This window comes from Calypte anna, chromosome 1 (assembly GCF_003957555.1).
Source record: "Calypte anna isolate BGI_N300 chromosome 1, bCalAnn1_v1.p, whole genome shotgun sequence".
Classification (NCBI taxonomy): Eukaryota; Metazoa; Chordata; class Aves; order Apodiformes; family Trochilidae; genus Calypte; species Calypte anna.
The window spans coordinates 139,237,325-139,264,869 of record NC_044244.1 but is presented as its reverse complement, the minus strand read 5'-3'; the positions used below and the strand labels follow the sequence as shown (position 1 = coordinate 139,264,869).

Genomic DNA, 27,545 nt, shown 5'->3' with positions numbered 1-27,545 from the left:
AAGTGAAATTCTTTCAAGCAGCAAAACAAAGGTAATCTTTCTGTAGGCAGAGTGAACATTTGTTCTTGTAGGCTGCAGAGACGTAAATGAAAGCTGACTGCTTATATGAAACTCTAAATATTAGAGTTTAAGAGGACATTCTAAGCTTGCATACCTTCACAGCTATGAAATAATACACGATGCCATCATGCAGTGCCAAAGTGATCTGAGGTGATCCAAGCAGATACAAGTTATGTAACTTAATGCACTATTTTTTCCCAATATTCTTGCATCTATTCAGCTCTGATTATAGAAAATACATTGACCGTATTCAATGTGCATATTCTTTAGTAACTCTTTGTTTTAACAAACTTTTACAGTGGGTGTGACAAACCCATTTTGGTGAGGTAGCATTTTAAAAGAGTCCTTTGAGAAGATGTGTTGAATAGTTTCTGGCATCAGAGACACTGTTGACAAAGAGGCCGCTGACCTCTGTACAATTCATAATTGAGGACTGGTGAAAAGGTGGAAAAAAAAATATATATTTGGTAGAAGCTAGACCAATTTCACTAGCCTGGAAGATCAACGATACTGCATTAATTTTCTTTTTTTTCCACTTAAATAAATGAAATTGAATGCACAATACACCCAGAGGCATGAATGTTTATCATCACTTATTGTTACCCTTAACTATTTCTTCAAAGCAGATGCCAACTAGTGAAGCTTTTGGGCTTATTCACATTTATTTTCTATGAGAAATGACAGGAATTCGTTTATAACAATGTTGCATTTAGATGGGATTTATGATTCGTTTCAGGCTACAAATAAAACTAAAACTTATATTCCACCCATTCGTTATTTGAAATAAATAATCAAAGACTAACTGAATTATGATAATCAAACACTAATTATAAAATCATCTTTGGCTGTTTAATGTCTGCTTTAAAGTGGTTAATAAAAAAGCTGGAGTTGCAACGTAGCACAGAGCAGCAGCCTTTCCTCAGCACTGTTACACGTCCAAGCACTTCAAGAAGAATAATGAGGAAGTTGATCTCACTGGAAGAAAAGGCTGGATGTAATCAATCCATACATCTAAGACTTTAAAACATAAATTTAAAATTTTGGCAACAAGTAAAAAAAAAAAGCAAAGTGGTTTGTTTCCTTTTTTTTGGTTACAATTCAATATTAGGACAGATCCACAGAACTAACTTTTATAAAAATGCAACATACTGCATAAGTTTTATTTGGGGATTTAATTTATATACCACAAATACTGCTTTTTATATAAGTACAATATAATACAGTTTTATTTATGTAACTGCTGGTGTTCACTTTGGATCATGAACTGAATGGCATGCTGTGCTGTCAAAACTTTAATAAAATGGCCTCTAGTTAAACTTCTCCAAAGTATAAAATCATGCAAAATCTACATCCTATATGATACAACTGGCACAATAATTGAAGCCGATAGCCTACAAACAGTCTGTACTATCTTCTGAGTTTGTTCTTCAAGTGTCCACAAGTCAGCCACCCTTTTCTTTAGGCAGAAAGGAAGAATTTCAGCTTTGCCTGCAGAATCTCATCAAGACTGCTGAATCCAGCAACAATGTGCAGTTATCAGTCAACAAATCTTCATTGCCTAACGCAGTTCAGAGTGCACTTTTAGTCCATATTGACAAGTCTGGGGTTAGGAAGTTTTATGTTTTCCTCCTGTGACTACTGGTCGTGCATATTCCACAAAATCATCTATAAGAACAGGCCATGCTCCTAAAAAAAAAAATCAAGAAATTGGGAAATTAACGTTTTGTTGTCAGCAATAGATTGGTGTAGTCTCTAAATACAAAAGATCTTGGACTTTTCTGGCCTAGTCTGGCTTTAGCATCCACAACATCATAAACACTTGAAAAAACAATCTAACTAATAAATTAATATTTTAAAAATTAAACTAGTAAATTGAATATTGTATTGCAGCAATAATTCTTAGTACAAAGAAAACATATTTAAAGCATAATCGACACTACAGAGTTTATGAACATTAGTTGACAGCAAACCCCTGGCATTCCTGTTAGAGCTATTCATAACTTAGGAAAGACTTATGTACAGAGTCATTCTAAAAAAGGATTTGCAGGGTAACTAATAGGATGTAAGCTGCTTTTAGGTTAACAGAAAAAAAAAAAATCCAACAGATACTTGCAAGTAAAACAACTTCCTTGCAATTAGCAGCATTTTTGCCCAAGAAAACCTGCACAAAACCCCCCACCAAACTGTTTCATTGATACTCTTGTAGCATAGCAGGTTCAAATAGTGTGTGTTATATCAGAGTGTGACAGTATCTTTACTTCTATTTACACATTACAGCCAACTAATTAACCTTCTTATCATTACTGCTTTGGCAGCAATTATGACACCATATTTTCAGCTACAACTCTAAGGGCAAGAAAATTAAGACAGAAGGTAGCAGAAAGTTCTGTTGTTCATTTACAGCAATATTTTAATTCTGCTGTGCTGGTTTTTGAAAGCACCTGATGTTGCTTACCTTCTTCATCATAGTTGGACATATCATCTGCAATCATATTTCCAAAGTCTAACAAAAGATTCCAAGTATCTTTTGGAATTGATCTTTTATGATGTTCCTATAAAAGAGGAAAAATGGTGTTGATCAAACTATTTCCAAATTCCACAGCAGTATTTTTATTGACATAGACAATTTACTATATTTCTTCTTCTCTCTCTTTATTAAAAAAAAAAGTTCAGAGTTTCTAAGGAAAGCTACAAAACAAATTGAAACAGAAGAAGGCAAAAAAATGTATAAAGCATTTGATAGTTGTTTTATTTCTTCTGTTCTGCTTTTAGAGTATGGATTCCTAACTTGTTATGGGGAAAAAACCAACCCAACAAGATGTGCTTTATTCTTCTACTTAATGGCATCCATTCCAGGTTATGAAACTGTGCAGCCATGGGTTAGTATTCTGCCATTTCAGCTTGAGCCCTTTTTTTCTTATCCTTTTTTTTTTTTACATTTAGCTTCTCTTTCAACTTGTTGGTTACTAGTTGCACCTACAGACTTCTTAGTGACTCCCAGACTGCCTTCTGGATCCACCCATCTCAGCCTCTCTCCAGCTGTTCTCTCCTTCACCACAACCCACTGCCTGCATTTACTCCACTTCTGCCCAGTCTCCTTTTGCCCACTCTGTCCTGTTCTCCACTACCACCTCCTTGCTTGACTTCAAGTACATTTTTTGGCATCACCCAATTCACAGATACCAGCTACCACCCAGCATAACAAAAGATTTCAGTCCCAAAGTTCCCTCAGCATTTTAAGTTATCACTCCCAAGAAGAGTGAGTGTGTGGGGAAACACAACTAGTAAGCAGTTCTGAGCTGTAGGACCAAGCCAGACCATTCACACCTCCCTTCCTCTGTTGATGCTGCTAAATGAACTGCAGAGAGCAGATGATTAAAGGGAAATTAAATTTCAATATGGAGTTCTAGTGTGCAGTACCGAGTTGCAACTGCATGACAAGGCTTGCAGGCTTGCTCAGTGAAGGGTTGGGTTCGTGTTTGTGGTTTTGTCCTTCTGCTTATTTGTAGATTTTTGCTTGTTTGTTTTTTAAAGGAGTAATACTCTAGAGTATCCAAAAGAACAAACTCCATTTAAAAAATGTGGAACCTGATCAATATGAGGTTGATGTCCAACACAACAGAAAACATACGTCATGGAATCTCTTAGGTCAGAAAAGACCTTCAAGAACATCAAGTCCAACTGTTAACCTAGCAGTGCCATGTCCATCACTAAACCATGTCCCTCAGCACCACCTTTCACTCAAGCCAAAGGTCATATCCTGACTGCAATAAATATGACAAGCAAACACACCTTCAGGAAAAGGTTTCTTAAAGCCAAGAAAACACAAACAATCCTCCACCCATCTTATGAGTCCTAACTGGTTTCTTTTTTAGGTTGTATTTTTTTTAATCTATTTCTTCTGAAATAAATATGCAGGTTAAGTATTTCTAACAATGCAAGACATTTTATACTAGATCACCTTGTTTAGTGACTGAAGTAGAGCTCTGCAGAACTGTATGTTGTAGCAAACTTAATCACATAGCCAAGTAGGGAAAAAAAAAGTTAAGACTTTTCTCCAATTACTTTTCTAGAACTGAATTTGGATGTGTTAAGTATGTGAAGGCAGTTATAATGCAAAATGTTTTCACAAGTTTGCTTCATGAAATTGGTACAATGTTCAGTGAAGAAAGTTAATATACTGTCAAATTTAGAAAAAGCTCTGGAAACTATTGAAAAAAGGTACTATGACTTCTATTAAGCACTGGTGATTACGGGACAAAATACTGAAAGACTTCTTAGTTTATGTAATATCATACAAAGTATTTTTATTGCGAATACAGAGAAATGCAAATGTAGAAACATGGATGAATGAATCAGGTCTTAAATAAGAGTATTTTGCAATTTCTAAAGCTTAATTTATGCATCTTTACTCCACTGCCCACAGAATTGTACTGGTAGCAGAAAATTGTCAAGATCAATTCACAGCTATTATCTAAAAACTGAGTCAAAATAATTACTCAGACAAGAACTTCAGCTTAAAAAAGAAAAGTGTCTCAGATTAAGTCAGTCATAACAGAACTGACATTTTGAAAAGATTGAGTTTACTCATTAATACCACAGAAGGCAGGGCATGATAAAATACATAGTTGATACAAATCATAAGTGTCTTGAGAATAAAGGCAAGATAGGTTCAGTCTACAATTGTGCCTTCATTTCATGCAGAAGGATTTGTAAAGTAGGAGGATATAAGTTCAAGCAAGCAGAATGCTCTATTGCTTTGCTACATCTTTTTGCATTCTTCTGAATTAGAAAATTAAATAGAGAAGATTTTGTCTTGATTTAAGATTATTTTATGTCAGTTTTCAAAAAGAAAAAGGTTTGAAGGAAGCATTCAGACACCCTGTCTTTTTCTTAACTGTAAGCACACAACCTACAAGTCAGACAAGTCAAATACTCAGGAAGGAATATGATCCATACTTACCAGCAAAAACTTATTCCAAAGATCAAGAAATTTAAACCTTCCTGACAAGACTAAATTCCAATATGCAATTGCCATTTCTAGATCTGTAAGAGACAAAGCAACATGTAAATATTAAAGCACATTATATGCAGTACAACTCTTATGGTCAAACAATTAATGCTACATTCAGTATATTATGATACAAATGAGCACCATTCTTCTAAAGTCACTACAAAATTATTAGGAACTGCTTACTACTATCACTGAACCCAAAAAGCAGAAGAGGAGCAGTAATGGTTTAATCTGCTTACTGAGCATCACAGTCATGAAGACTAAAATATTTTTGTCACCATCTGGAAGAGCCAGATAAAAGCTAACTTGATCCACAGAAACAGAACAAAATAGTTATCAACTCTATCTACTAATTAAAGAAAAAGTAAGGAAAAAGATATCAGGCACAAACACAGCAAACATTGATAAAAACACTTCTGGAATCTAACAAACACCTAGAACCATTACTGAAAAGCTAAATCCAAGAAAGCAGCCCTTGTGCACCATGACCTGAGAGTAGAGCTCAGCTCATGCATGCCCAGAAGAGGGTTCAGCACAGCCACACATTCAAGAAGAAAAGTAGGCACAATATTGGATGCAGTGTAACAGTAGAAAGGATGCTTTCTTGAAGGCCTGTTTTCATCCTCAGCAGCTCACAAAACCTAATGGCTTCTATGCTTGGTCCCACAGGCAGCAGCAATAAATGTTTGCCCACTGCTGTGCAGCCACAAAATCAAGTGCAGCCTCTCTTAAACCACAACAGGATTTCAGTTTGTGCTTTCATTGTAAAGCAAGTACAAACAAAATATGAAAGATTAATAGACAGTATTGCCACAGCAGCCAAGATGGAAGCTTGCTTTCCAACTACAAGAAAGGAACATGGTACTTGAAATAGTACATTTCACATTACAAACCAAACGATACTGTGACAAAAGTCTGAAAGACATACCCAGATTTTAACAGAGGCAGTTCCCTGGAGTCTGTATCAGGGGGCTGGGGCCCAGACAAAATGCAATTTTAAGGTATAGACAACTGCAGCATGCCTATACTGAGCTATAAAAGGGACAGGGCTGCCAGTGTTCATTTCAGCACAGAACTTGCTTTGTGCCTTAATTAACTTTTTATAATCCTTCCTGTCTTTGCCACCGGGCTCACTTTTCAAAGAAAATAAGTAGAAGAGAATTAATAGTATTTACTTGCTGTTTATATATGCAGATTAATTATTCACATGTGTTATCTCAAATGAAAAGCAAAAGAAATGTGAAGGGAAAAACTTGAATAATCTTAAGGGTTTCTAAACTGCACCGTGAAGTGACTGGGTCTGATCCCATTTACTCTGCTTCATTATGAAGACTCAACCTTTTCAAGCCAATCTTGCAAACCTATCATGTGACAGCATTAAGCAAGATGCACTTCAAAGAAAAAGCACTTTAATAGTGGAAGAGTTTTTTATACTTCTGATGAAATATTCCTTAGAAAATGGAAGATGGTACAGGCAAGGAAATAAAGATGGTTAATGGTGCCACAAAAATGTTAAAAAGGAAAGAAGAACTTCCTTGGATTCCTTGGGTATGTGTCAAATTTAGTAGTAAATTCAGGTGAACTTGATTACTGCAAAACTGTATTTAACACAATGCATGAAAATACTATCTTATTTAAGTTGATACCTGAGGGTTACATTACATATGTGTGCAAATCAGTCCTTCTGCACAAAAGTATAGGAATTATAGTATACAGTAAAAGCATCTCTTGCTGAGGATATAGGCTATATCTCTGTAGTGGCTATAACCACTCCATGCTTTGAGATGCTCTGACCTTGGTTCAAAATCAGATCCAAGAAAAAAAAATTAAAAAGTAAATCTTCCTCCTCTGGTTCACTGCGATCACACTCATGAACTAACACAAGAGACATTTAAACAAAAGGATTTGATGGAACTATCACTTTTGGCAGTGGCACCCATTGAAGTATTTGATAAAACTGGGCCCTCAGGTATGCTGCATTCTCAGGGGATGTCCACACTTTTTGTTTGAAGACAATTCCCTTTCTAGGTTGAAAAACTTAGCTTTGGAGGACAAACGGGAGAGATTCTCTGCTTTAAAGGGAAGACCTAGTTACACATAGTTACAGTTCCAGTAATGCTGTGGAGGTTGTGTATGTGCTACAATTTGTGCAGCACAAAATAAAAAAATAAAGAAAAAGAAAACAAAGGCGGCCTTGTGCCATCAGAGTTATACATCCCTACAGGAAGATGGTTTGGAGGGCATGGAATTCTTAGGCAATCTTCAGAATACACTTTATCTATAGATATGAAGGCATTATTACAAACAAAACAAAATCAAACTATAATTACACAAACATGCTGTATTTGTACCAAAAAATCATGCACCCCATATTATAGAGAATAATGCAATATTTATATACAGGATGCAAAAGAGATTCATGAATATGTGGAAACAAGTGCCTAAGAATAGACCACTTAAGAAGAGACATCATTGCAAACGTTCATGTCCAAAACAAAACCGCTAAGCAGCTGTTTAAAGAACATCCCCAAAATACCACACCATATACAGTACATTAAACAGCAGCTTGCACTTTCCCTTCACATCAAAATATTTCTATTGTCAACACAGAGTGAGCACTGCATGTCATGCAGCCCCTTCAGTACAATGGCTTTATAGTCCAAAGATTTTTCATGCTGAAACAAAGCTTCAATATTTAGATTTTCAGCTTCCTGGATAAGGGAAGAGCTAGTCTGTTCTCTTAAGTAACAAGCAATAGAACAAGAGGAAACAGACTCAAGTTGCACCAGGTGAGATTCCTACCATCTCTACAACTCCCTGAAAGGAGGGTGTAGATGGGGGGGGGTTTGGTCTCTTTTTCCAGATGACTTTCAACAAGACAAGAGGGCATGGCCTCAAGTTGTGCCAGGGGAGGTTTAGGTTGGATATTAGAAAGAATTTCTTTACGGAGAGGGTGATCAGGCATTGGAATGGGCTGCCCAGGGAAGTAGTGGATTCTCCATCCCTGGAGATATTTAAAAAGAGACTGGATGTGGCACTCAGTGCCATGGTCTGGGAACCGCAACGGTAGTGGATCAAGGGTTGGACTTGATGATCTCTGAGGTCCCTTCCAACCCAGCTGATTCTATGATTTAGATTAGATATTAGGAGAAAGTTCTTCACTGAAGGGGTAACCACACACTGGAATGGGGTGCCCAGGAAAGTGGCTGAACCACCATCCTTGAAGGTGTTTAAAAGACACAGATGTGGTGCTTGGGGTTTAAGCACTGGACTTGGCAGAGCAGGGTTAATGGTTGGTAGAGTTAGGTCAATGGTTCAACTTGATCACGGTCTTTTCCACCTGGAATGACTCTGTGAGATACGATATCCAAGTAAAATTCAAAAAGGAGCAAAAGCTTAATAAAATGATATTTTAATAACTTTAAACATTATTTTACTGAATATCATTATGGTAAACATGTTTTACTATGTTTTAAAGAGAGTTCTTTACATTTCTGAATTAAACAATCAACAACTGAAAAAATCCTGATGAGAAGCAAAGCACTTTGCATGCAGTGTGAGCTATCCCAAAACTTTAAAGCCTATTTCTAAAATTGTTTTTAAAAACTCTCATCCTCTTTTACCCTGACTAAACAGAAAGCCTGAACTGATAACAAATTAGCACAATTAAGGCAGGAGGAGATATACATTATCAGTTAGTCATCCTGTGTCTGGTCTCAAGATTTGATCAAATGCTTTTCTTACCCACAAAGAAAAAAAGAAAAAAAATTCTTGCATGAATTAAAAGGAAAATTACGTTTCTCACCCCCTTGGTATGATTTGGGATAAAGGCAATGAAGTCACTGCAAACAAATAATCAAGGGAGTGAGAAAACAGAAAATAAATCCACAGACAGGAAGGAACTCGCTGGAGAGTAGGATTTATGAGGACATGAAATGAAGTTCATTTAGACCTGCTGTGCCAAAACAGCACTCTGGGATTGCAGCACTTGCTCATCATCCTCTGCCAAATTGTCTTCCAGCTCTCAAAATGCCCTATCAACAGAGCTGCTCATGCAGTCATCTTTGAAGCTGTCAGAATATTAAAACCAATTCACCTAAATTACTCTTATAGCTTAAAAGCAAAAAAAGGCTGCAAGCATTACACATTGGACTCCTAATGACATTTTAAAATCTTTAAATTATTTATATGAATACTTTAATATTAGCCACTGAAACAAGAATTAGTTTCTTTCCTAACCACTGTTGCCCTCATAGTTCCTACTTAGAATATTTACTAGGTTCTGTACATTATGATGGTAAAAATATCATGTTTTAGAGCTTGGAAACAGATAATTTATTTTAATTTCATCTTTTGAGATTAACTGATTGTCCCAGTATTGCTTTTTTATTCATTTATTGATGTTTAACCTTTTTATCAGTATTGTAAAGCTTTGCTACATTACATGTCATCTCTATGAGACACTTTGGGCAGCTTAATATAAGTGTTGGAGCTCACCAATGAGATTTATTCAGAATACTCTCTCCAACCACATGGGCCTCATTCTTTTTTTTTAATTTTTTATTTTTCAGAATAACAGGATGCATCAACTTTACCCCATCCATCTATAGACACAAACTAACAAATTAGTAAAAATCTAACAAAGCTTGTAGGAGGAATAAAGTTCCTTTTATTAGTCCAGTTAATAAGGATTAAAATACAAAACAAGGTTTTGGAAATCAATTTCAGAGCCAAGAGTCCCTTTTGAGGCTTTCTCTCCCCAATACTTTCACTAAAACTCACCCTACAGCTCAAAGGACAAAAGAGAAGCCAAACTTTCTTGTTAACAATATTGCACAAAAGAATTAAGCTGGACAGATTAAAGACACAAATCTATTTTATCATTCAATCGCCTTGTAAAAAAAAAAAATGTAGCTTCTGTAAGAGACTGAACTTCAGATGTTTTCTTTAAAGTCATAATTTGCCCTCACATATAATTCAGCTGATATTCTTTGATCTCTTTCCTCTGGTTTCCACACTGTGATCACAGGCAAACATCATACCTCTGTAAAGCTAAAACAAAAGCTACCTTGCACAAAATCTTTTTTTTTTTTCCAATAAAATTCCTGGACACTGTACTGAAACTAGTACAGATGTGGGAACAGTGAAAACTGGTGTCAACCTACCTCAACAACTGGACTGTCACACTACCTGACCAAACATCAAATAAATACTTGCAAGATTCAGAGTGACTTGATTCCTTTTTTTATCATCTCTGAATAACTAAGAGTTTTCTTTGGTCTCCAAACTACTAAGAACATGGACACAAGAATTAATTTCTTTCCTAATCAGAACATTTTCTTCTTCCACAAAATTCACATAGCAAAATAACAAGAAACTGCCAGTAGGATTCAAACCAAAAAAACATTCACCAAACTGCCAAAAGTTTCAAGCAAAATAGCCCTTACCTGCAGTTAAGGGCTACCCCACAGAAGGGAGAGAGAAGGGAAAACAGGTAAGGGGTACAATACAAATACTGGAAGTAGCTAAACTCAGGAACCAGCTGAACTGGATCCATACATCCCTGCCCAGTGATCTGTTATGACATACAGTGCACAGTGTAACAGAGAAGTCCCTGAGGTGGACAGGGGAGAGTGGTGAAACAGAGCATCTGGATTTCAGAAGGGTTCTGCAGGGATGAGGCACAGTCTGACTGTGCTTATTAGCTCTATCTCAGCTTCTCCCATGCTGAAGCAGGTTGATGCTATGCAGAACCTTTAGTTTTTATCATCTTGAGCATAAACAGCACAAAAGCAGACAAAAATGCTTCTGAATGTGAGGTGGGCTTAGAAGATGGATGGCTCTCTGAATGTCAATTTGAGAGCAACCTAATAAACCTGATTGTTGCTAGTTTCAAAACCCCCCAATCTGCAAATCTCTCCATGTACAATTCAGATAAACTACAACAGCTGACTTAAAGTTGACTGGATGTACATTTCCCAAATAGGAGCCAAACATGAGTAAAAGAATAAATAAGGCATTACTAGAACTAGCAGTCATGTCACACCTTTGCAGCTGCAATCAGCCTTTTTTGATCAGAGAGCCCTGTTCTAGATTAAACTTCCCTTAAGCTGCTGGCATTTTCAGAACGAAAAACATGAACAAAAACAAAGCAAGAAACATACTTGCAGATCAAAGCCATTGAAATACCTAAAATACAGCATTCACAAACCTCTTCCAAAGTAAACATGAAATGTTCCAATTCATTGGAACTCCCTCCACTTCTTCCATCCACTCACTCCAACAAACAGCCTATAAATGCATCAATCTAATTCTGAAATTGAAAGAGGGCAGATTTAGACTAGATATTAGGAAGAAATTCATTCCTGTGAGGGTGCTGGAACACTGGCACTGGCACAGGTTGCCCAAAGTTGGGGCTGTCCTCTCCATGGAACTGTTCAAGGCCAGGTTGGATGGAGCATTGAGCAACCTAGTGGGACTAGTGGGACTAGTCCCTCCCATGGACTAGTGGGAGGTGTCCCTGCTCATGGCAGAGGTGTTTGAACCAGATGATCTCTAAGGTCCCTCCCAGTCTAAACCATTCGATGTTCCATGATTCATTCCACAATTCTATTGAAGTTGGGGTGGGGGAAAGGAAAAAATTAAAAAATAAGGAAAAAAAAAAGATATTCTCCCCTAATGTCTAAGTGTTTCTTTAAAGATTCTTGAAATACTGCTGTGATGAAAGACAAAGTTGATGTTGCTTCAATTAAAAAGAGCACATTATACTCATCTGCTCATAGAAGATGCAACCTCCTGGAAGTCCACATACTGGATGCAAAGATAGTCATTCTTCTGGTCTTGAGGTAATATTTGATTCAAGTCTGAATGCCCTCCTCATGTATCATCTCTTGCTTCATCCCAGGAAACTGGCAGAGAAAAGGAAGCACAACCTTTTGAGCCAGCAAGCAGGCGAAGAGACTACAAAGGAATGATGAAGGACCAAATCTGTGGTTTTGTTTCCATGTTGGCAGTCCAAGACCATGAAAGAATGCATTGAGTTCCTCCATGTTGTAGTAAACTCCTGAGCATGAAACAGTTGAATATGTCTTGTTGGAGCTCAGAGAGACACCCATGAAGAAAAACAGTAAGTATCAAGTTAAGGAAAAAAAAAAAAATGAAGCTAAGGCCTGATTTTGAGCTTGAACAGTGTCTTTAGAAATCTGAACTACTCTGTATGCAACAGGACAAAAGATCTATAATCCCATTCTTTAGTACACTTACCAACCAAGAGCTAGGATGCAAAATTCGACTCAGACTGTGGTGGAAAAAGCAAAGACTTGGGAGTAGAAGGTGAGAGAAACATCTCCAAATCTGCACTATGCGAAACTTTTTTTTTCTTTCATACTAAACATAAAAGCAAGAACATGAGAGAACAGATTAAACAGACAGAATCACAGCTGTCCATTATTCTAAGAGTCTCTGGGCAAACTAGACTATAAATAAACTGCACCTTTGACTCCACCTCAAAATACATTAAAAAACCACTCAGATGTAGTTTAACGTATCTAAATGTTATGCCTACCCAGTTCAATCCACAGCCACTGCTGGCACTGCTGCGTTAGAACTGAGTCCTGAGTAACATTAATTAGAACATCATTTTCTGCTTGAAGGCAATCACAGCACATCTTTAGCAATGTGCTTTTGCTTCCTGCATCTCACTGCTTAAATGAGCCATCACCTGGAGGGACTGGTACTACTTTTAATTCTTCAAAGAGCATGGGCCCACACTGAAGCATGCTACTAGACAATATGAAGCTAATCAAAGTAAATGGAAACATTTGAAGTTGGATGAGACTACAGAGACAGCAGTCCTGCAGATATAAAGAGAAATAAAAATGCCATAGCAGCACCACACAAAATGTGGAAAAGAGACTCTTATAAAAAAGGCAGTCCTATTTCTAGGAATGAGTATCGGTGTACTGAACTCTGTGCCTATTTTGGGGAATGATGGAATAGATGTAACTGAATTTATTGGAGAGGCTTTTTTCCATCTAATTACATAAAGGCAGAATTTCTTGCATTCGTTTTGAGAGTAAATGTGGAATAAGAAGAAATTAAAAAGCAATGGAAGATTGGCTATTCTAAAAAGAAATAAACCACAAAAACGCACACACACCCCTGGACTGGTTTTCTGAAGCAAAATTTACTGCATTGTGAAGATGACTTTGTCAAGTACCACTATAATTAAAAATAATACTAATATAATCAAAAAAACTTCTAAGAGGGGCTTTTATGCCTTGCACCTCCCCCTCTTACAAATGGCAGCTGGTGCAATAAGAGAAACCGTGTCCTGCTGATACCTCCCAAGAGAGAAGAGGCCAGGATTTGCAGAGGTGTTTTTTTTCAGGACACTCCAAGCAAAAAGGTTGAATGAAAACCAACAGAAATTTCCAAAACAACTTCTAGAAGTTCCGTGTGAACACACTGGTGCCCAGTGTGAAGCTAGACATGATGAAATTAATCTTAGTATGCAAGTTTGAACTGCTACCTACCATCTTTGAAACCTTAGTCTTTCTCTGCCACACTGGAAGTAACTCATCCATGGCAGTCAGGCCTGTACTAACACTGTCCCATACTTAAAGAACTCAGATGACACCACAAAGAAAACTTTTATTAAAACTGCAAGTCTTATAAAGCCTGGGGAAAAAAAAAAAGTGTGGCATGGTAGAGGACAGCATTAGAAATCAAAATCTGGGCGAATTCAAAACCCACTTGGAAGTAAATAGGATTTCATTAAAGTGCAAAGTCATACAGCTAGTGGGAATAATTGACTGCAGAAGTCAAGAAAACAAGATTAGAACTAACTGGTTGCATTACAGTTTTGCAGAAACCAAGTGACAGAACAGATTACAAAATGCAGGCAGTATCAGTGCTATAAACATACACTTTACAAATGGAATATAAACCACAGAGCAAAACATGAAGATACCAAGTTTGTTTGGGTACTACAAGACGAGAATTTTAGATCAATAGGACTGCAAAGGAAAAGGGAGCTGGAAGACAATTCCAGTATCAGAGTTAAAGGTAAGATTTGTCAAGGTAGTCTGTTTCACTCAGTCTAGAGACTAAGGGAAGACTTAGACATAGTTGTCAATATTTAAATGAGTTGTTACTAGCTCTAAGGAAATATGTATTCTGCATACTTCGGAAAGGCAGGTATTAAACTGAAGAACTCAGTAACAAAAATCTAAGTTATATGCTAGGAAAAAAAATAAAATAATCTAACACTAGGTTCAAGCAGATACAGATATAGACGTACGAGACCTGCCATCAGAAATTCAAGATGTGAAGGCAGTGGCTCTCAAACTTTTTCAGCTAGGAAAAGGACAACTGCCAGATCTCAAATCTTGTTGATAACTATCAAAACTGGGCCAGTTAGTACCTAGCAGCAGCATACCACTGAACACTGGGTTAGAAAAACATCCAGAAGTGATGATTTTGGTAGACACTGATTCTGTCTGGCACAGGGAACACACTGTGTAAGTGTTTCTCTATCTTTAAAGACTAGCTGGCATGTTAAAAAGGGACCTATGAATCATTGCATTTTCTGATGTTCTTCGGGGGAGATAGGGCAAAAAACCCACAGTAATAACTGCTGCTTATCACTTCTTAAAATAGCAGAAAGAGATGTAAAAAACATCTTAATCTGAAACATATTAAAATACTGATAAGAGCAATGAACATGACTCATATCCAAAGCATCACTATGTGGACATTTAAGTATTTCAATAATTTCTCCGTTTTAGTATGTTAAGATAATAAACACAGAAAAATAATTGAGTCTTCTTTGTCTATCACAGATATTTTCCTGGTGATCTCTACTCTTGAGAGTTATGTTTATAAAAGAAGATGCTTTAGCACTTATCCTGAAGGATCCAACAGAAGGAACATTTTAATTAAGTCTTCTTTTATAAAAGTTTTTACTAACAATCTGCTAAGAATACAAATTTCCCAGCTGTAACTGGCACTATGTCAAATTAGTCACGTGCATACCTGAGAATAAAGCTGTACTTTTTAGCCTAAATCTCACTCCCCTTAACAATGAGTGCAACAACTACCAGACTTGGTGATATAAGTTCAGAGCTTAGTATTTTGTAACTAAAAGTTAGGAAAGAATTATATTGATTATTTTCACTTCACTAATTAAAACCATTCGCTTTTGTCCCTACTTGATCTTAACTTACTGACCTCCCAGTCCTCAAGTCAGAATTCAGGTCTGAACAGATGGCAACAAGGAGGCAAGCACAACCATGGGATCTTGGCACCAGAAATGTTGTAAGGCAGGCACCTACAGCAGCAGCTTGGCAGCATTTTATACTTGGGTAGCACTCCATGTCCTCTTATATGCATGTTGGGAAGAAGAGGAAGTCAGCACCTTAAGATGACCTAGACAGAGCTAGACAGCTACACCAGCTTACTTGATAACAAATTGAACCATACATTCTGTTTAATTATCTGGCCTGAATTCATAGAAGCATCTGGAGCCAAGGCTCCAAACTTTGTAAGAGAAACACAATTTGTACACGGACAACATAAATTCCCACATCTCCTTGACCACAGGGCACATTGTCACTGGGACACAAACACCAAACACCTCTGCATCAGTTGTGGAGAGAGTGAGGGAAGATGGATAGTTTCTCTTTCTAGGAGAAAATGCAGTGTATACAGAGAAGACAATGTAAAATAAAAAAAGCACCTAGGCCTATACCAAAATGTAGCTGAAACAACCAGGATTCTCAGCTTATACACACACTCCTGTAAGGTAACAAACTGATTTTTATCCTTGCTAAACTGTTTTGATGAAAGGGAATGAGCATAACTCTTAGTACATTATAGACATCAACCTGTGAACTTTTTTCCTCCATCTCCCTGCTCCACTGAATACAACTGCTTTCCCTATTAAGACCCAAACTCCAAACCTATACTGTGTCAATTTTTATTTGAATAAGCTACCACTCAAACACTCAAAAATGTCATGTTAGTCCATATGCTTGCTCAGCACTCTTTCTACTCTGACCTACAGTGATTCAAGTTCACACAAGAAGGAGATAGCGTGTATCTCCACTGAAATAAGAGCACTGGCACCTGCTTATATTTACTATAATCTTAGCAAAACCAGAAAAGGTCTGATCAAAAATGTCACAATACTGCCATGCAAGAACTAAACATTACTTGAAATTAAGAAACTGTATTACCAGAATCATTACAACTCCTGACAACTGAAATCAGCAACAGTTCCAATCAACTCTTTCCAGAGTTTAAGCTTAACAATTTTTGCACTTCATAATTCCACCTGCTAATACTTCAACTCTTAGTGCAAGAAGGCACTCAGGTGTTACCATTCATAGCATCGTAGACTATGCCAAGTTGAAAGGGACCCATCAGGATCGAGTCCAACTCCTGTAGGGCACCTCAAGAATCACACCATGTGCCCAAGAGAATCATCCAAACATTTCTTGAACTCAGGCTGGGCTGGTGCCATAACTGCTTCCCTGGGGAAGCTGTTCCACTGCTCAGTCACCCTCTGGATGAAAAGCTTTTTCCTAATATCTAACCTAAACTTCCCCCAGCATATCTTCCTACCATTCCCTCAGGTCCTACCACTGGTTGCCAGAGAGAAGAGGTCAGTGCCTGCTCCTCCTCCAGGGAAGACAGTCTTACGAGATGAAATGGCCTCCACACCAAATGCACAGAAGTACTGGAAAACATGCAAGTTCCCTTTTTCCTCCCTCATGTCAAATAAACAGTACATTCAGTTCCATAATTTGGGTTGGGCTACTTTCCCTCCTCCTCTCTTTGTACAGGCTCAGGTGAAAAGCTTCCAAGACTTATTTCGCAAGTACACGAGTTTCATATTAGAACTGATCCAATTAAAACAGAAGGCATTTGTAAGACTTCTTTACATATCCCATAAAATCCAGCCTCAGCTGCAACTGACTTACCTTTTCCACAGTCTGAAAGTACAAGGCTTTTTAATGAAAAGAGGCAAGAAAATTAAGAACTACGAGGGCATCTGAATTCCATCCATCCTCACAAAAGCAGTACAAGTCTATTTCAATTTTGTGTCTGTAAAGGTGGCATGTGACCCATGAAAAAGTAATGAAAAATGAAATTGCTGATTAAAAAAAAAAAACAACTGGGCAAAAGTTGCCCATAGTTTAAAAAATAGTAATTAAAAAAACAATGGGAAAGACAAAATGTAGTGTTCAAAGTAATTCCCAAAGAATGTGCAGAATGTCTCTGGTTGAGGTCTAAATCATTACTCTGCTCCTCCATCTTGCTATTTGGCCAACAGTTTGAGAAAATATATCTATTAACATGCTTGCCAAGTACTGTAGACAGAGTTAAAGCAGCTACACTAAAAAGAAAAACAAAACTATGAAAGTATGTTGCTATTCTATACAAAAAACCACAGGTTTAATTCCCTCCTACAAAGTGTCTTTGGAAAGTGGACATAAATTTGAAAGGTTCTCAGATTTCATCTTACTATTTTTTTCCCCTATTCACAAACTATGGACACTTTTGATTTGAATAGAACATTGGATTTAAATACTGTATCTGTTTTGCTTCAGCAATAGAAGGCATGGACTGGGACAAATTTAAAAGTATTAAATCATATAAAGAATAATAATAATACTTTGTAAACTGTATGCCTGTTTCCATTCATTAGCTTTCAACCAAGTCCTTAATGCTATTCTAAACTTCACATAAAAAATGTGAGCTAAAACTAAAAATTTTTAGAGCAATAACTTTTGCCCAGAGTTTTCTCTGTCTTAAGCCAATATGGACATCTTGTTTCAGTTGCTCTTAAAAAAAAGGAAAACAAGGAGCTCACCAGCTCAGTCCTTTAAAAAAAATGCCTGACAGGTCTCTGCAAACTGCAGGAATCCTCCCCTTTGACAAGAGGAAAGAGAATGTCAATAGTAGCAGAAAACCCCAGGAAGTTATCTGTACCAAGGGGACATTAAAGAAGAGATTAATTGAAAGAGAATGGGAAAGTGGGAAAGTCAGTTAAAGAGATCAATAATGAATTTACAATACAATAAGTCAGAAATTGTATTATTGGAAGTATTTAGAATTGACTTCATTGTCTGTAGATATTTTCTAGGTTGGTTTTTTTTTTTGTGTATTTCTTTTTTTACTTACCTAGACCTTTTTGTCCAGGGTTTTTAGCAAAGTTAAAAGTAAACTGATAAAAATCTTTGAACTTAGTTGGATCCTTTAGCTCCTGTTCCAGTCTTGGCAATAGAGCTTTTAGTTTTTCTGTGGTGTCACACCTGTTCAAAAAAGGTTATATTTGTAAATATTTAAGATATCTTTTTACTTTTTTTTTTCTCCTCTCTGTATTTTAAGGTTCAGTTTCAGAGCAAAATAAAACAGTAGTAAGGATTAAACCAGAGTATCTTTTGGATAGCATTCTTAAAAATAGAAACAGTTGCAGGTCTTCACTAAATCATTTTAAATGGAACATTACATCTAGGCATGCATTAAGTACCTACCCCAAACAGGATTCAGTGGGTCTTGTCTCAGTCTCTACACGAGTTTGAACTCAAACAACAGATGCTATTTTGTTAAAGAACATATAAACCTATAAACCTCACTGAAACCTATAAACCTCACTGAAACCTATAAACCTCACTGAAACCTATAAACCTCACTGAAACCTATAAACCTCACTGAAACCTACTATCTTTTCCCCTTTTATATCTCTTGTAACACAAGGGTGTGGGTTTTTGCTTAACATAGGTATCTCTTGTTCCCTGCTTTACCTCAATGAAGAGCTGCATACTACATTAGCAGCTAACCTTAGAGATAGAAAACTTTTTAACAAAATGAACTACTATGTGCAGTCACCTTCTCTCCACCATAGAACATTTGTGGATGAAACCTAGGGAAAAAGAAAGCCTTTGACAATAGCTTGAAGGCTGACAAAGCATTTAACAGCCTGGCACAGGTAAACTAAGATATAATCAAGTTACTAAGGTTTTAACAGAAACACATCTCTCAACACAAGAATGGAACATTTTGAGCATTTGCTGACAAGATATTCTAAAAGAAATTTAAAAAAAAAAATGTTTCCCTCATGCTGAGGAATCAAATGAATATTCAAAGTTTATAGGATATTGCCAATTTTTGTAGTTGTACCAAGAAACTCAAAGCAAAGGAAACAGGTTTCAAAGCAGCAATCACAACTAACACCTTGCATTTGGAAGTTCTAAGTAGCTGTTTGTATTTATTCTAAAGATTCAAGAGTAATTGTATCAAAGATGGATAACTACAGCAAAAATCCACAAAATGCAGATGCAGTTTTAACTGTCTTGAATTGTACAGTTGAAAATAATCACCTTTCTGGCCTCCAAGAGTCCCTGGAGGAGAAAAGAAAGAATTCTGCCAACAGTCTTCAACTGAGAACTTCAGTTTCATGGAGATTTGACCTAGTTAAAAATAGGGACACATACCATGCCTTTCTGTACATATCCTAAAGGTGCTGTATGAACTAAGCCTCAGGGATTTTCTTTTCATTCAAATCATCACCAGATACCACAAACACTTCAACTCCAGAAACAAAATAATTCCAGATTCTCAACACACTCTATACCAGTGCCAAGCAGGTACAATGAGATTATCTTGGCAAGAACTGTATCAGAGACAGTTATGAGGACATCAAAGCACTGTGACAATAAAATTATGAAAAAAAAACCAAGCCAGAAGCCCCAAGTGGCTTGGGAAAAAACCCTCCTTTTTTTTTGGTAATTTAAAGCTTTTTAATCAAATAATGCTGGAAGCCTTTAATATAAGAGCATAAGCACTTGATTGCTGTCCATGGCTAGAAAATAATAATTATTAGAGTCTCTACTCAAAACTACCCAAAGGAACAAAATAAAACAGTGCACCTAAGATGATAAAGTTATTTCATCACAGTTTCTGAATACCCTTACCTAGTAAAGAAAGCTTAGAAAGAAGTCAGTAAGAGACTTCTAGGACCTCTACTCAGATACAAACATCACATTTGCAAGAAGTTGGTCTATTGTAGAAAGGTATCTATAAAGTGCCATTCTGAGGTCAAATGAAATTATTTAGCTACAAAAAAATACATACAAGTTATAAGCTGTTACTCTCCATCTATCTAATGCACCTGTTAAAAAAACCCAAAAACATGTTGCCACCTCTCTATATTAAAAATACTGCATATTTTCCAACCAAATGTTTGCACAAGATACTATTTTAAAGTGGCAAATGCTTGACTTCATTGTTAAACAGAAGCCACGTGGTCTAACCCCAAAGTCTACTATGCAAAACAGCTATATAAGCCAGGGAGGAAAAAACAAAATCAAATATATCACAGCCAGGTTAAGCCACCTTCTCTACTATTAATACCCTAATTTTTAATTCAATTGCTTATATACTTGAAAAAATGACTTATCTAGTACACAAGGCAATAAGACAAAACTATGGTCAGTAAAATAGGCAAAAAGATTGGTAGTGATAATGTAAAGAATTGAAGGTTCTTTTCTGCTTCCCTATTTCTTTTCTGCCTCAATGCAGACTGAATTTCTTTTTCCTTCATACATCTCCAGTGATTTCCAGCTCTTAAGAGCACACAGTCCAGCTCAAAACCTTAACACAACCACGTGTATATTTGTATGAATTACATTAAAAGATCAGCATATCTGTCTTCCTTGATGTAGAGGTAGGAGTTATTTTGCTTCACCCTTACTGTGGTCATTGTTCAAGCTCTGCAGTAAAGCACAAATTTAAGGTCAACAGGACACTAAAGGCATTTAGCACATTAAGCTTGACACCAGCCTTACCAGCTTTTTGAAGCTTCCCACTTCATGAAATTAAAAAGTGTTTAAAACATCAACCCAGCTCAGGCCTTACATCTTGAACTATGCAGAACTACCCAGAAATGGATACTTACCCCAGGTCTGTCATGCCATCAACAAATTCTTTTTTACTGAATTCGCACTGAGTAGCTGCCCTGAACTTCCATGCTACAACCAGAACACTGATACTGGCTGGGTCCAGGCTTAAATCATCACAGAACTGCTGAATCCCATCAATGCCAATTTTATTTTCATCTTGAGGGTCTGTTCAAAATATAGAGAGGAGAACTGTAATTATTTAAAAAATTTACAACTGCTTTAATATGCTGAGTAACACGACTTTTATTTTTTTTTCCCCACAAGCCTCACTAATGTCTTCACCTGAATTCTAGTTAATGTTAGAAGTACTTTCAAGAGTGTCTGTAAATAGATAAAGTATTCTGCAAACTTTTCTAGAAATTGGTTTGCAACTTTTTCCTAAATTCATCAGCTAATGCCAATGAAATTTTTGTCTTACCTCTCTATGAAATATCTATGAATCAACTGAGGAGGTGCTTGACTACATCTAAAACCAGTAAGGCTGATAAACACACCAAAACATACAATATGTTTATTGACTGGCATGTATTAAACTTTAAAATAATAGTAATAAAAAAACATCCATAACAAATAAACACCTACAAAATAAGCACAGAGGTATTTTTTTCCTGATAGGGATATGTTATAATCCACTATAACTGTTAAAAGACCACAACTGATTCACATATTTTTGGTTTTTAATTAAAGTCCGGGAATTCCCCCAAACGTTGCTCAAACAAGACCTTAGCAGAAAAGGCTTTTAAGGTAAATAACACAACTTCAGAAATACTATGTTTCAACAGTACTTTTACTATGGTTTTGGCCTTCAGAACCACACTTTGTAACTACCTACATCAGGGTAAATATCATTGTAACAATTATGTAAGGTAACTAAATTCCTAACACCCCCTCCCCCCAAAAAAAGTCCCCCAAAAAACCCAAACCAAGCAAACCCCAAAACACAAACATAACTCAAACACCAAACAAAACCTTCTGCATGTAAGTTTGCATAAGTGGGAGGGAAAAAAAAAAACAACCCAACAACAACAAAACACCCGTAGTTTTCCAAGCTGGACAATTTATAGCTACAAAACTCTTTCCCAGCTTTTGATAAAATGGCATTTCAGTGTTTTAAATTAGGCTACATAGAAAAGCATCCCTCAAGTAAATTCAAGATCAATCTCTGAACTGGTAAGATTTTCCAATCATGCAATTTTTAAGTCCTTCTGCAATCAATTGATTAAAAAAAAAAAAAAAAAAAAAAAAAAAAAAAAAAAAAAAGTTCAATAATCAGGCCTAAAGAAAACTAACTTCTTTTTTGGGTGTGGGGAAGTGGTAATGTGTGTGTCAAGCTAAGATCTCTTCCACTTTTCCAGCTGATAGAGCAGAAGAAATTCTAAAATGCAGAGAGGAACTCAATTTAGCAAATAAAGATTTCTGTGGATTAAGCAAAGAAGTACACTCAGGTTACAATTCAGAGATCTTAGAGCAGGAATATCAAGTAGACATTTCTGTTCTGCTATATATCAGATTTAGTTCTAAGACACGTAAAATGCAATTCTTGTGTATTTAGGATTTGGATTAATGGAAGAACTGAAGGCAAAGAGTACCCCAGTGTTGAAACCAGTGGGAAAATGCTGATGATTTTTAGCAAGGGCTGCTTCACCCTTATCATATTTCACACCATCCAAGTAACTAGGATGCAAAATGAAATGATTGTTTTGATAGAGTTGCTGGATAAACAGATAAGAAAACTAACACAAAGCACAGAAAATGAAAGAAGTCTCATCTCAGATTTCAAATACAGCACAATGAACGTAGTATTCTACAAGGCCCCATAATACAAAGGAATTCCTTGTTGCTGTCAGGCCAGTGACTCAGGTTTAGACTACATATGAAAAAAGGAAAGGTGCTTAACCAAACCTTTTGTTGTTTTCTCCTGGATCTTGAAGGTTTTGTTCAAGTTTGCAACTTTAACACTTAAGTCCTAGAAGGGCAAAGTTGTGCTGCCAACCAAATTGCAAATGTAAAACTGGCCATATTTCCTTGCACAAAAGCCAAGTGGTACAGTCTGCCACTGATGGAAAATTATGAATAAATAACATTTGTGAGGTTTTTTTCATTAGAGGTATTCTTAGTAGCATTTATAAATGTATATCTTTTTCCCCAGTAGTCTTTAAGACCAACATGGAAGGAGCAAGCAAAAGACTTTGATATATATGTATGTGATATACAAATATATAAATATGAAACAAAAAAGTTGCTTTCTACTTAGGTTTAGTTTGTTTTTTTCCACAAAGGAAATGCTATAGTGTTGCTGATTCTTTGTCCTTATGCCATTCATTATCACAAAATGAAATACTGAAGAATGTCTACTCTTAAAATAAAGCTCATACGTAAAAGCAACAGAAAAAGGTGGAAACAATATAAAAAAAGATAAAGTGTATACAAAGTATGCCATATACTGCATTAGAAATTATACTGCAATTAGAAAATTACACAAAAACCATAGCTGAGTAACTTCTGAAAGTTCATCTTTTAAAGCAAGAGATGTATGGATTTCGGCAGGGTTCTCCTGGCCTGGCTCCAGCCCACTCTGCTCTAATGTGCAATGAACAATGCTCACATTCATGTCAGATGGACCCATTTCAGGAAGCACTGTCACCTGGCTCATGAACATTCTCATATCTAAATAATTATCTTCTCTTTTTATTTTTCCTGCTCTTTTTAACAATGGCTTCAAATAAATGGAAAAGGAGCAACTCTGCCTTCCAAACACTTCTGTCATTTTCCCTCCAAGCTTCTCTGAACAGACACATCACTTTTTTTCTGTAGCATGCCAGCATGAAAAATAAATTAAGGATGGAGTTTCCATGACTAGTTTTTAAGTCTTCTTATTTGACTGCTTTGTCCGACTCCTGGCTGCAATGTTACCTGAAATGGTTTTTATTTTAATGTATAGGAATACTAGTAGCTTAGAACAAAGTTAACTTCCCCAAATATTAGTGTAAGAATCATGCCTGTTATTTTACCACACAAAGATGCACTGTGCATATATTTAATAGCTGCCGCTGGCAATAAATCAAATAAGTTGCATAATAAGATTTACTCTCCTTTCTACCATATGTAGTTGATACTACTTTCTCATGATGGCAGATTTGGGTTAGACATTATCAAGTTCTTTACCATGAGGGTGGTGAGACTGGAAGAGGTTTCCCCCTGCTTGGAAGTATTCCAGGCCAGGCTGGATGGGGCTTTGAGCAACCTGGTCCAGTGGGAGGTGTCCATAACCATGGCACGGGGGTTGGAACTAGATGATCTTTTAAGGTTCCTTCCAACAATTCTATGATAGGTTTATTTGTCTACTGTGAATTTATTTTAAACTGAACAGGAATATAGCATTAAGTTGTATAGCATTAAGAGCACTTAAAACCTTTTTCAGGCTTATCCCACTACAATAAACAAAAAAAGAAAAGCTAGCAATAAAAGTCCTTAAGAACATCTGAGGGAATAGTAGAAATACCACCCCAAACAAAAGAACTAGAAAACAAAAAACAAACAAACACAACAAAAACCAAAACAAAACAATAAAAAAACCCCCCAAGCCTTACCTTTGTATCTATTATACAGTTGTTCTAATTTCTTCTTGTCTACTGAATTCTTCATGGATTCTTTGTAGTACAAGTCTGGATTCTGGAAGTAGTTGTCTGTTGCCACTTCTAGTTTCCATTCATTCTGCATCAAGCAGTATATAGCAGTCCTTTCACCAGCCTGGGTAAATGCCATAAACTGGCGGACCTTGTCCTTCTGAGACGATTTAAGCTTATGCTTTGGGATGCAAAAGAAGCAGGAAAGCCAATGAAGCTAATCCAGCAGTTTGTTTCAGCATTCTACTACTAATGCCTATCTTTAAAAGGTTTTAGTTTCCTTGTTGATGACAACTTTCACTTCAGAATTACAGGAAGACAAAGCCTTGTTCTTCTGCAGTTAAAAAGACAGCATTTTCTTCTGAAAATTGAAATGACAGCATATATATATATATATATATACATTTTTAGCAGCACATATTCTGCCAGCAATACACTTGTACTTCCTGCTTTATTGCTGACACATGCCAAACTTTTTCTGTTCTGTAACAGCAGCAAACACAAGATTCATCATATAACAATATGGTTATCCTCTGAAAATATGCCCAGTGGTTATACAAACAAGAAAATACAAAGGCACAACTTAGAGATTCTCAGATTCTGCATAAATCCTTTATACGCTGAGGAAAACTAGTCAACAGTTTTCCTAATGCTGTCTTAGCAACAATGAACAGTGCAAGTTTAATCACTTTAAGTGATCAGGTGAAAAAAAATCAGATGCATTTCTTGCATTTTTGTTAGAAACAATCACAAAGAGAAGACAGGAGCCAAAGAGAAAATAGATAAAGCAGACTTGCCAAATGTTTCAATGAGACTGTAAAGTTGCTGTAAATATGATCTAAAGCTTTAACTCTGAAAAAGATGTTTGTACAACTAATACATTAAACAAAAAGAACTGTCTATTATGCTGTTATACAGGAACCAGTAATATGTATCCCTTAATGGCAGCTAATTGCAGCAACCATCTCTATACGACATCTCTAAGCTGGAAAAAAACAAGAGGTGGAAACTGGGATTTTATAGGAGCAAATTTTCTACCAGCATAGTTCAACATTATAAAGTGGGAAGAAGGAGACAGCTTAGGTCCATTTCTGTTCTTTACTATATTCTGATACTTTGCACTTTTGTTAAACCATACTTAACACATGTTCTGGGCCAACAATTCAGATGAGAATTGTCTCGGTCCCTCAGTACTGCTCAAATTATCAGGCATAATAGAAAAAATTCTGGTCTCTTAAATATCTGGGAGGGAGGGAAACTGAGTCCTGATTGAGCGAGCAGTAAGCAGTAAACATTGGACCATCTTTCAGTTTACTTGTTATCTCTTGTACACATATGGATGGTGACATCTTCACTACAGATGGTCCCGAGACAAGAAACACGTCACGTAAACAAGGACTTCGGTATTCCCTACAGGATTTTTCTATTTTATGTAAGAAGAAACTCAAAGTTTCGTTTTATACAAGAAGAAATATGTAAACTGAGAAAAGAGCTTCAAAAATAACTACAGTGTATTTTGGTAAGAAAATGCTCCCTGATCCTTTGACTGCAAGCTCTGTGTCACTTCACCCCTAATTTCCATTAGGGTCTAACTATGAGAGTCTGCATCGAGATCTTCCTTAGTTATGTAAGCTTCTCTTCAGCAAACACCTCGGTGACGATCACGTTAAAAGAGAGGTCTCTGACAACAATTGCAAAGTAAAACCCGCGTCGTCTTACAACTCTACTTACGCCAGGCATTTAGGGAGATTGTCTAGGTTCAAAATGAAACACCGAGTTATTTGAAGACATTCGAGATAAAGGAACACATCTGACTAGCCAGCCTACTGCCCTGCCATGGAGCCTGGCTTCTACTCCTGTGTGTTAATGCCCTGAGCAAAGGAACCTACACATTCGCTCCAGGGCAGAAGGTCTGGAAGCCGGGTTTCCAACACGGCTTCTCACTAGCGGAACCCAAACCAGCAGCTGCGCTTCTCATCAAGACAAGATTAAGCCACGTTTTAGAAAAAAAAACAACAAACCGAACAAAACCCCAACAACTCTCGAAACGAGAATTACGCCCTATGGCAAAGCCCAAGGAAAACACGCGGAGCTTGGGGTTGGAGGCACCTTGCAAACCCTTCCCGGGAGAACTCTCCCCACTACCACCACCCTGCTGCTATCCCAGCCCGGCCCCAGCCCCCTCTTCCCTCCCCCGCCCCCCGTCACCCCGGGAAGGCATTTTGTACCGCACCTTTCCCGCTGCACCTGCCGACGTCCCAGGAAAGAGTGAAAGGAGGGAGAGTTGGGTTAGAGCCGGCGGGAAGGACCCACTCGGCCCCAGCAAGCTGGAGCAGAGGACACAGGGCTCCAGCAACCTGCCCCGCCAGCCCGAAGCCCAAAAAAGGGAAAGGTACGCGCCCCGACGGCTGCCGCCGCTCGAAATACCCGCGGCGCCGCCCGCCCCGCCCGCCCCCCTCCCCTCCCCCTCCGCCCCCGGTGACCTTCCCCGCTCCCGGCAGAGGCGGGAGGCCGACTCCGCACCGTCTGCTCTCCCCTTCCAGCCACCGCTCGCCTTCCCTCATCCCCGGCCCGCACAGCCCACCCCCTCCTCCCGCCTTGCACCGTACCCCTCGGTTAGGGGAGCGGGACACGACGCTGAGGGAAAGGAGCGGAGGAAAACCGCAAAAGTGGGGAGGGGCGACACGCGTCTGGCTGGCCCGGATGACTGGGGGCTGCTTGAGGTTCCCCCTCCCCCCCGCTCCCACAACCTACCATTTTATCACCGGCGCTTTGACCAACTTCACCGCCCGACACCGCCCCCCGCGCAGGCGCGCACCGGTCCCGCCTATCACCGCCTATCGCCGGCCGCGCTGGAAGGGACCCGGCGCAAAGGCG

At 37.6% G+C, this 27,545-nt stretch overlaps 1 protein-coding gene across 2 annotated transcripts; it reads right to left on the bottom strand.

Annotated features, from left to right (window-relative positions):
* Positions 1 to 257: 257 nt before the first annotated feature.
* On the bottom strand, positions 258 to 27,507 carry DCUN1D2 (defective in cullin neddylation 1 domain containing 2). Of its 2 annotated transcripts, none has more exons than XM_030469410.1 (7): positions 27,423 to 27,507; positions 24,633 to 24,849; positions 21,039 to 21,207; positions 18,263 to 18,393; positions 5,024 to 5,106; positions 2,516 to 2,612; positions 258 to 1,746 (listed from the first exon to the last, which is right to left on the bottom strand). In XM_030469410.1, exons 1-7 carry the CDS (start codon positions 27,423 to 27,425, stop codon positions 1,667 to 1,669), a joined length of 780 nt encoding a protein of 259 aa, XP_030325270.1. In that variant the 5' UTR covers positions 27,426 to 27,507; the 3' UTR covers positions 258 to 1,666. The 2 variants fall into 2 exon arrangements, with proteins under 2 accessions (XP_030325270.1, XP_030325271.1); XM_030469411.1 differs by lacking the exon at positions 27,423 to 27,507 and adding an exon at positions 26,902 to 27,053.
* Positions 27,508 to 27,545: the final 38 nt, after the last annotated feature.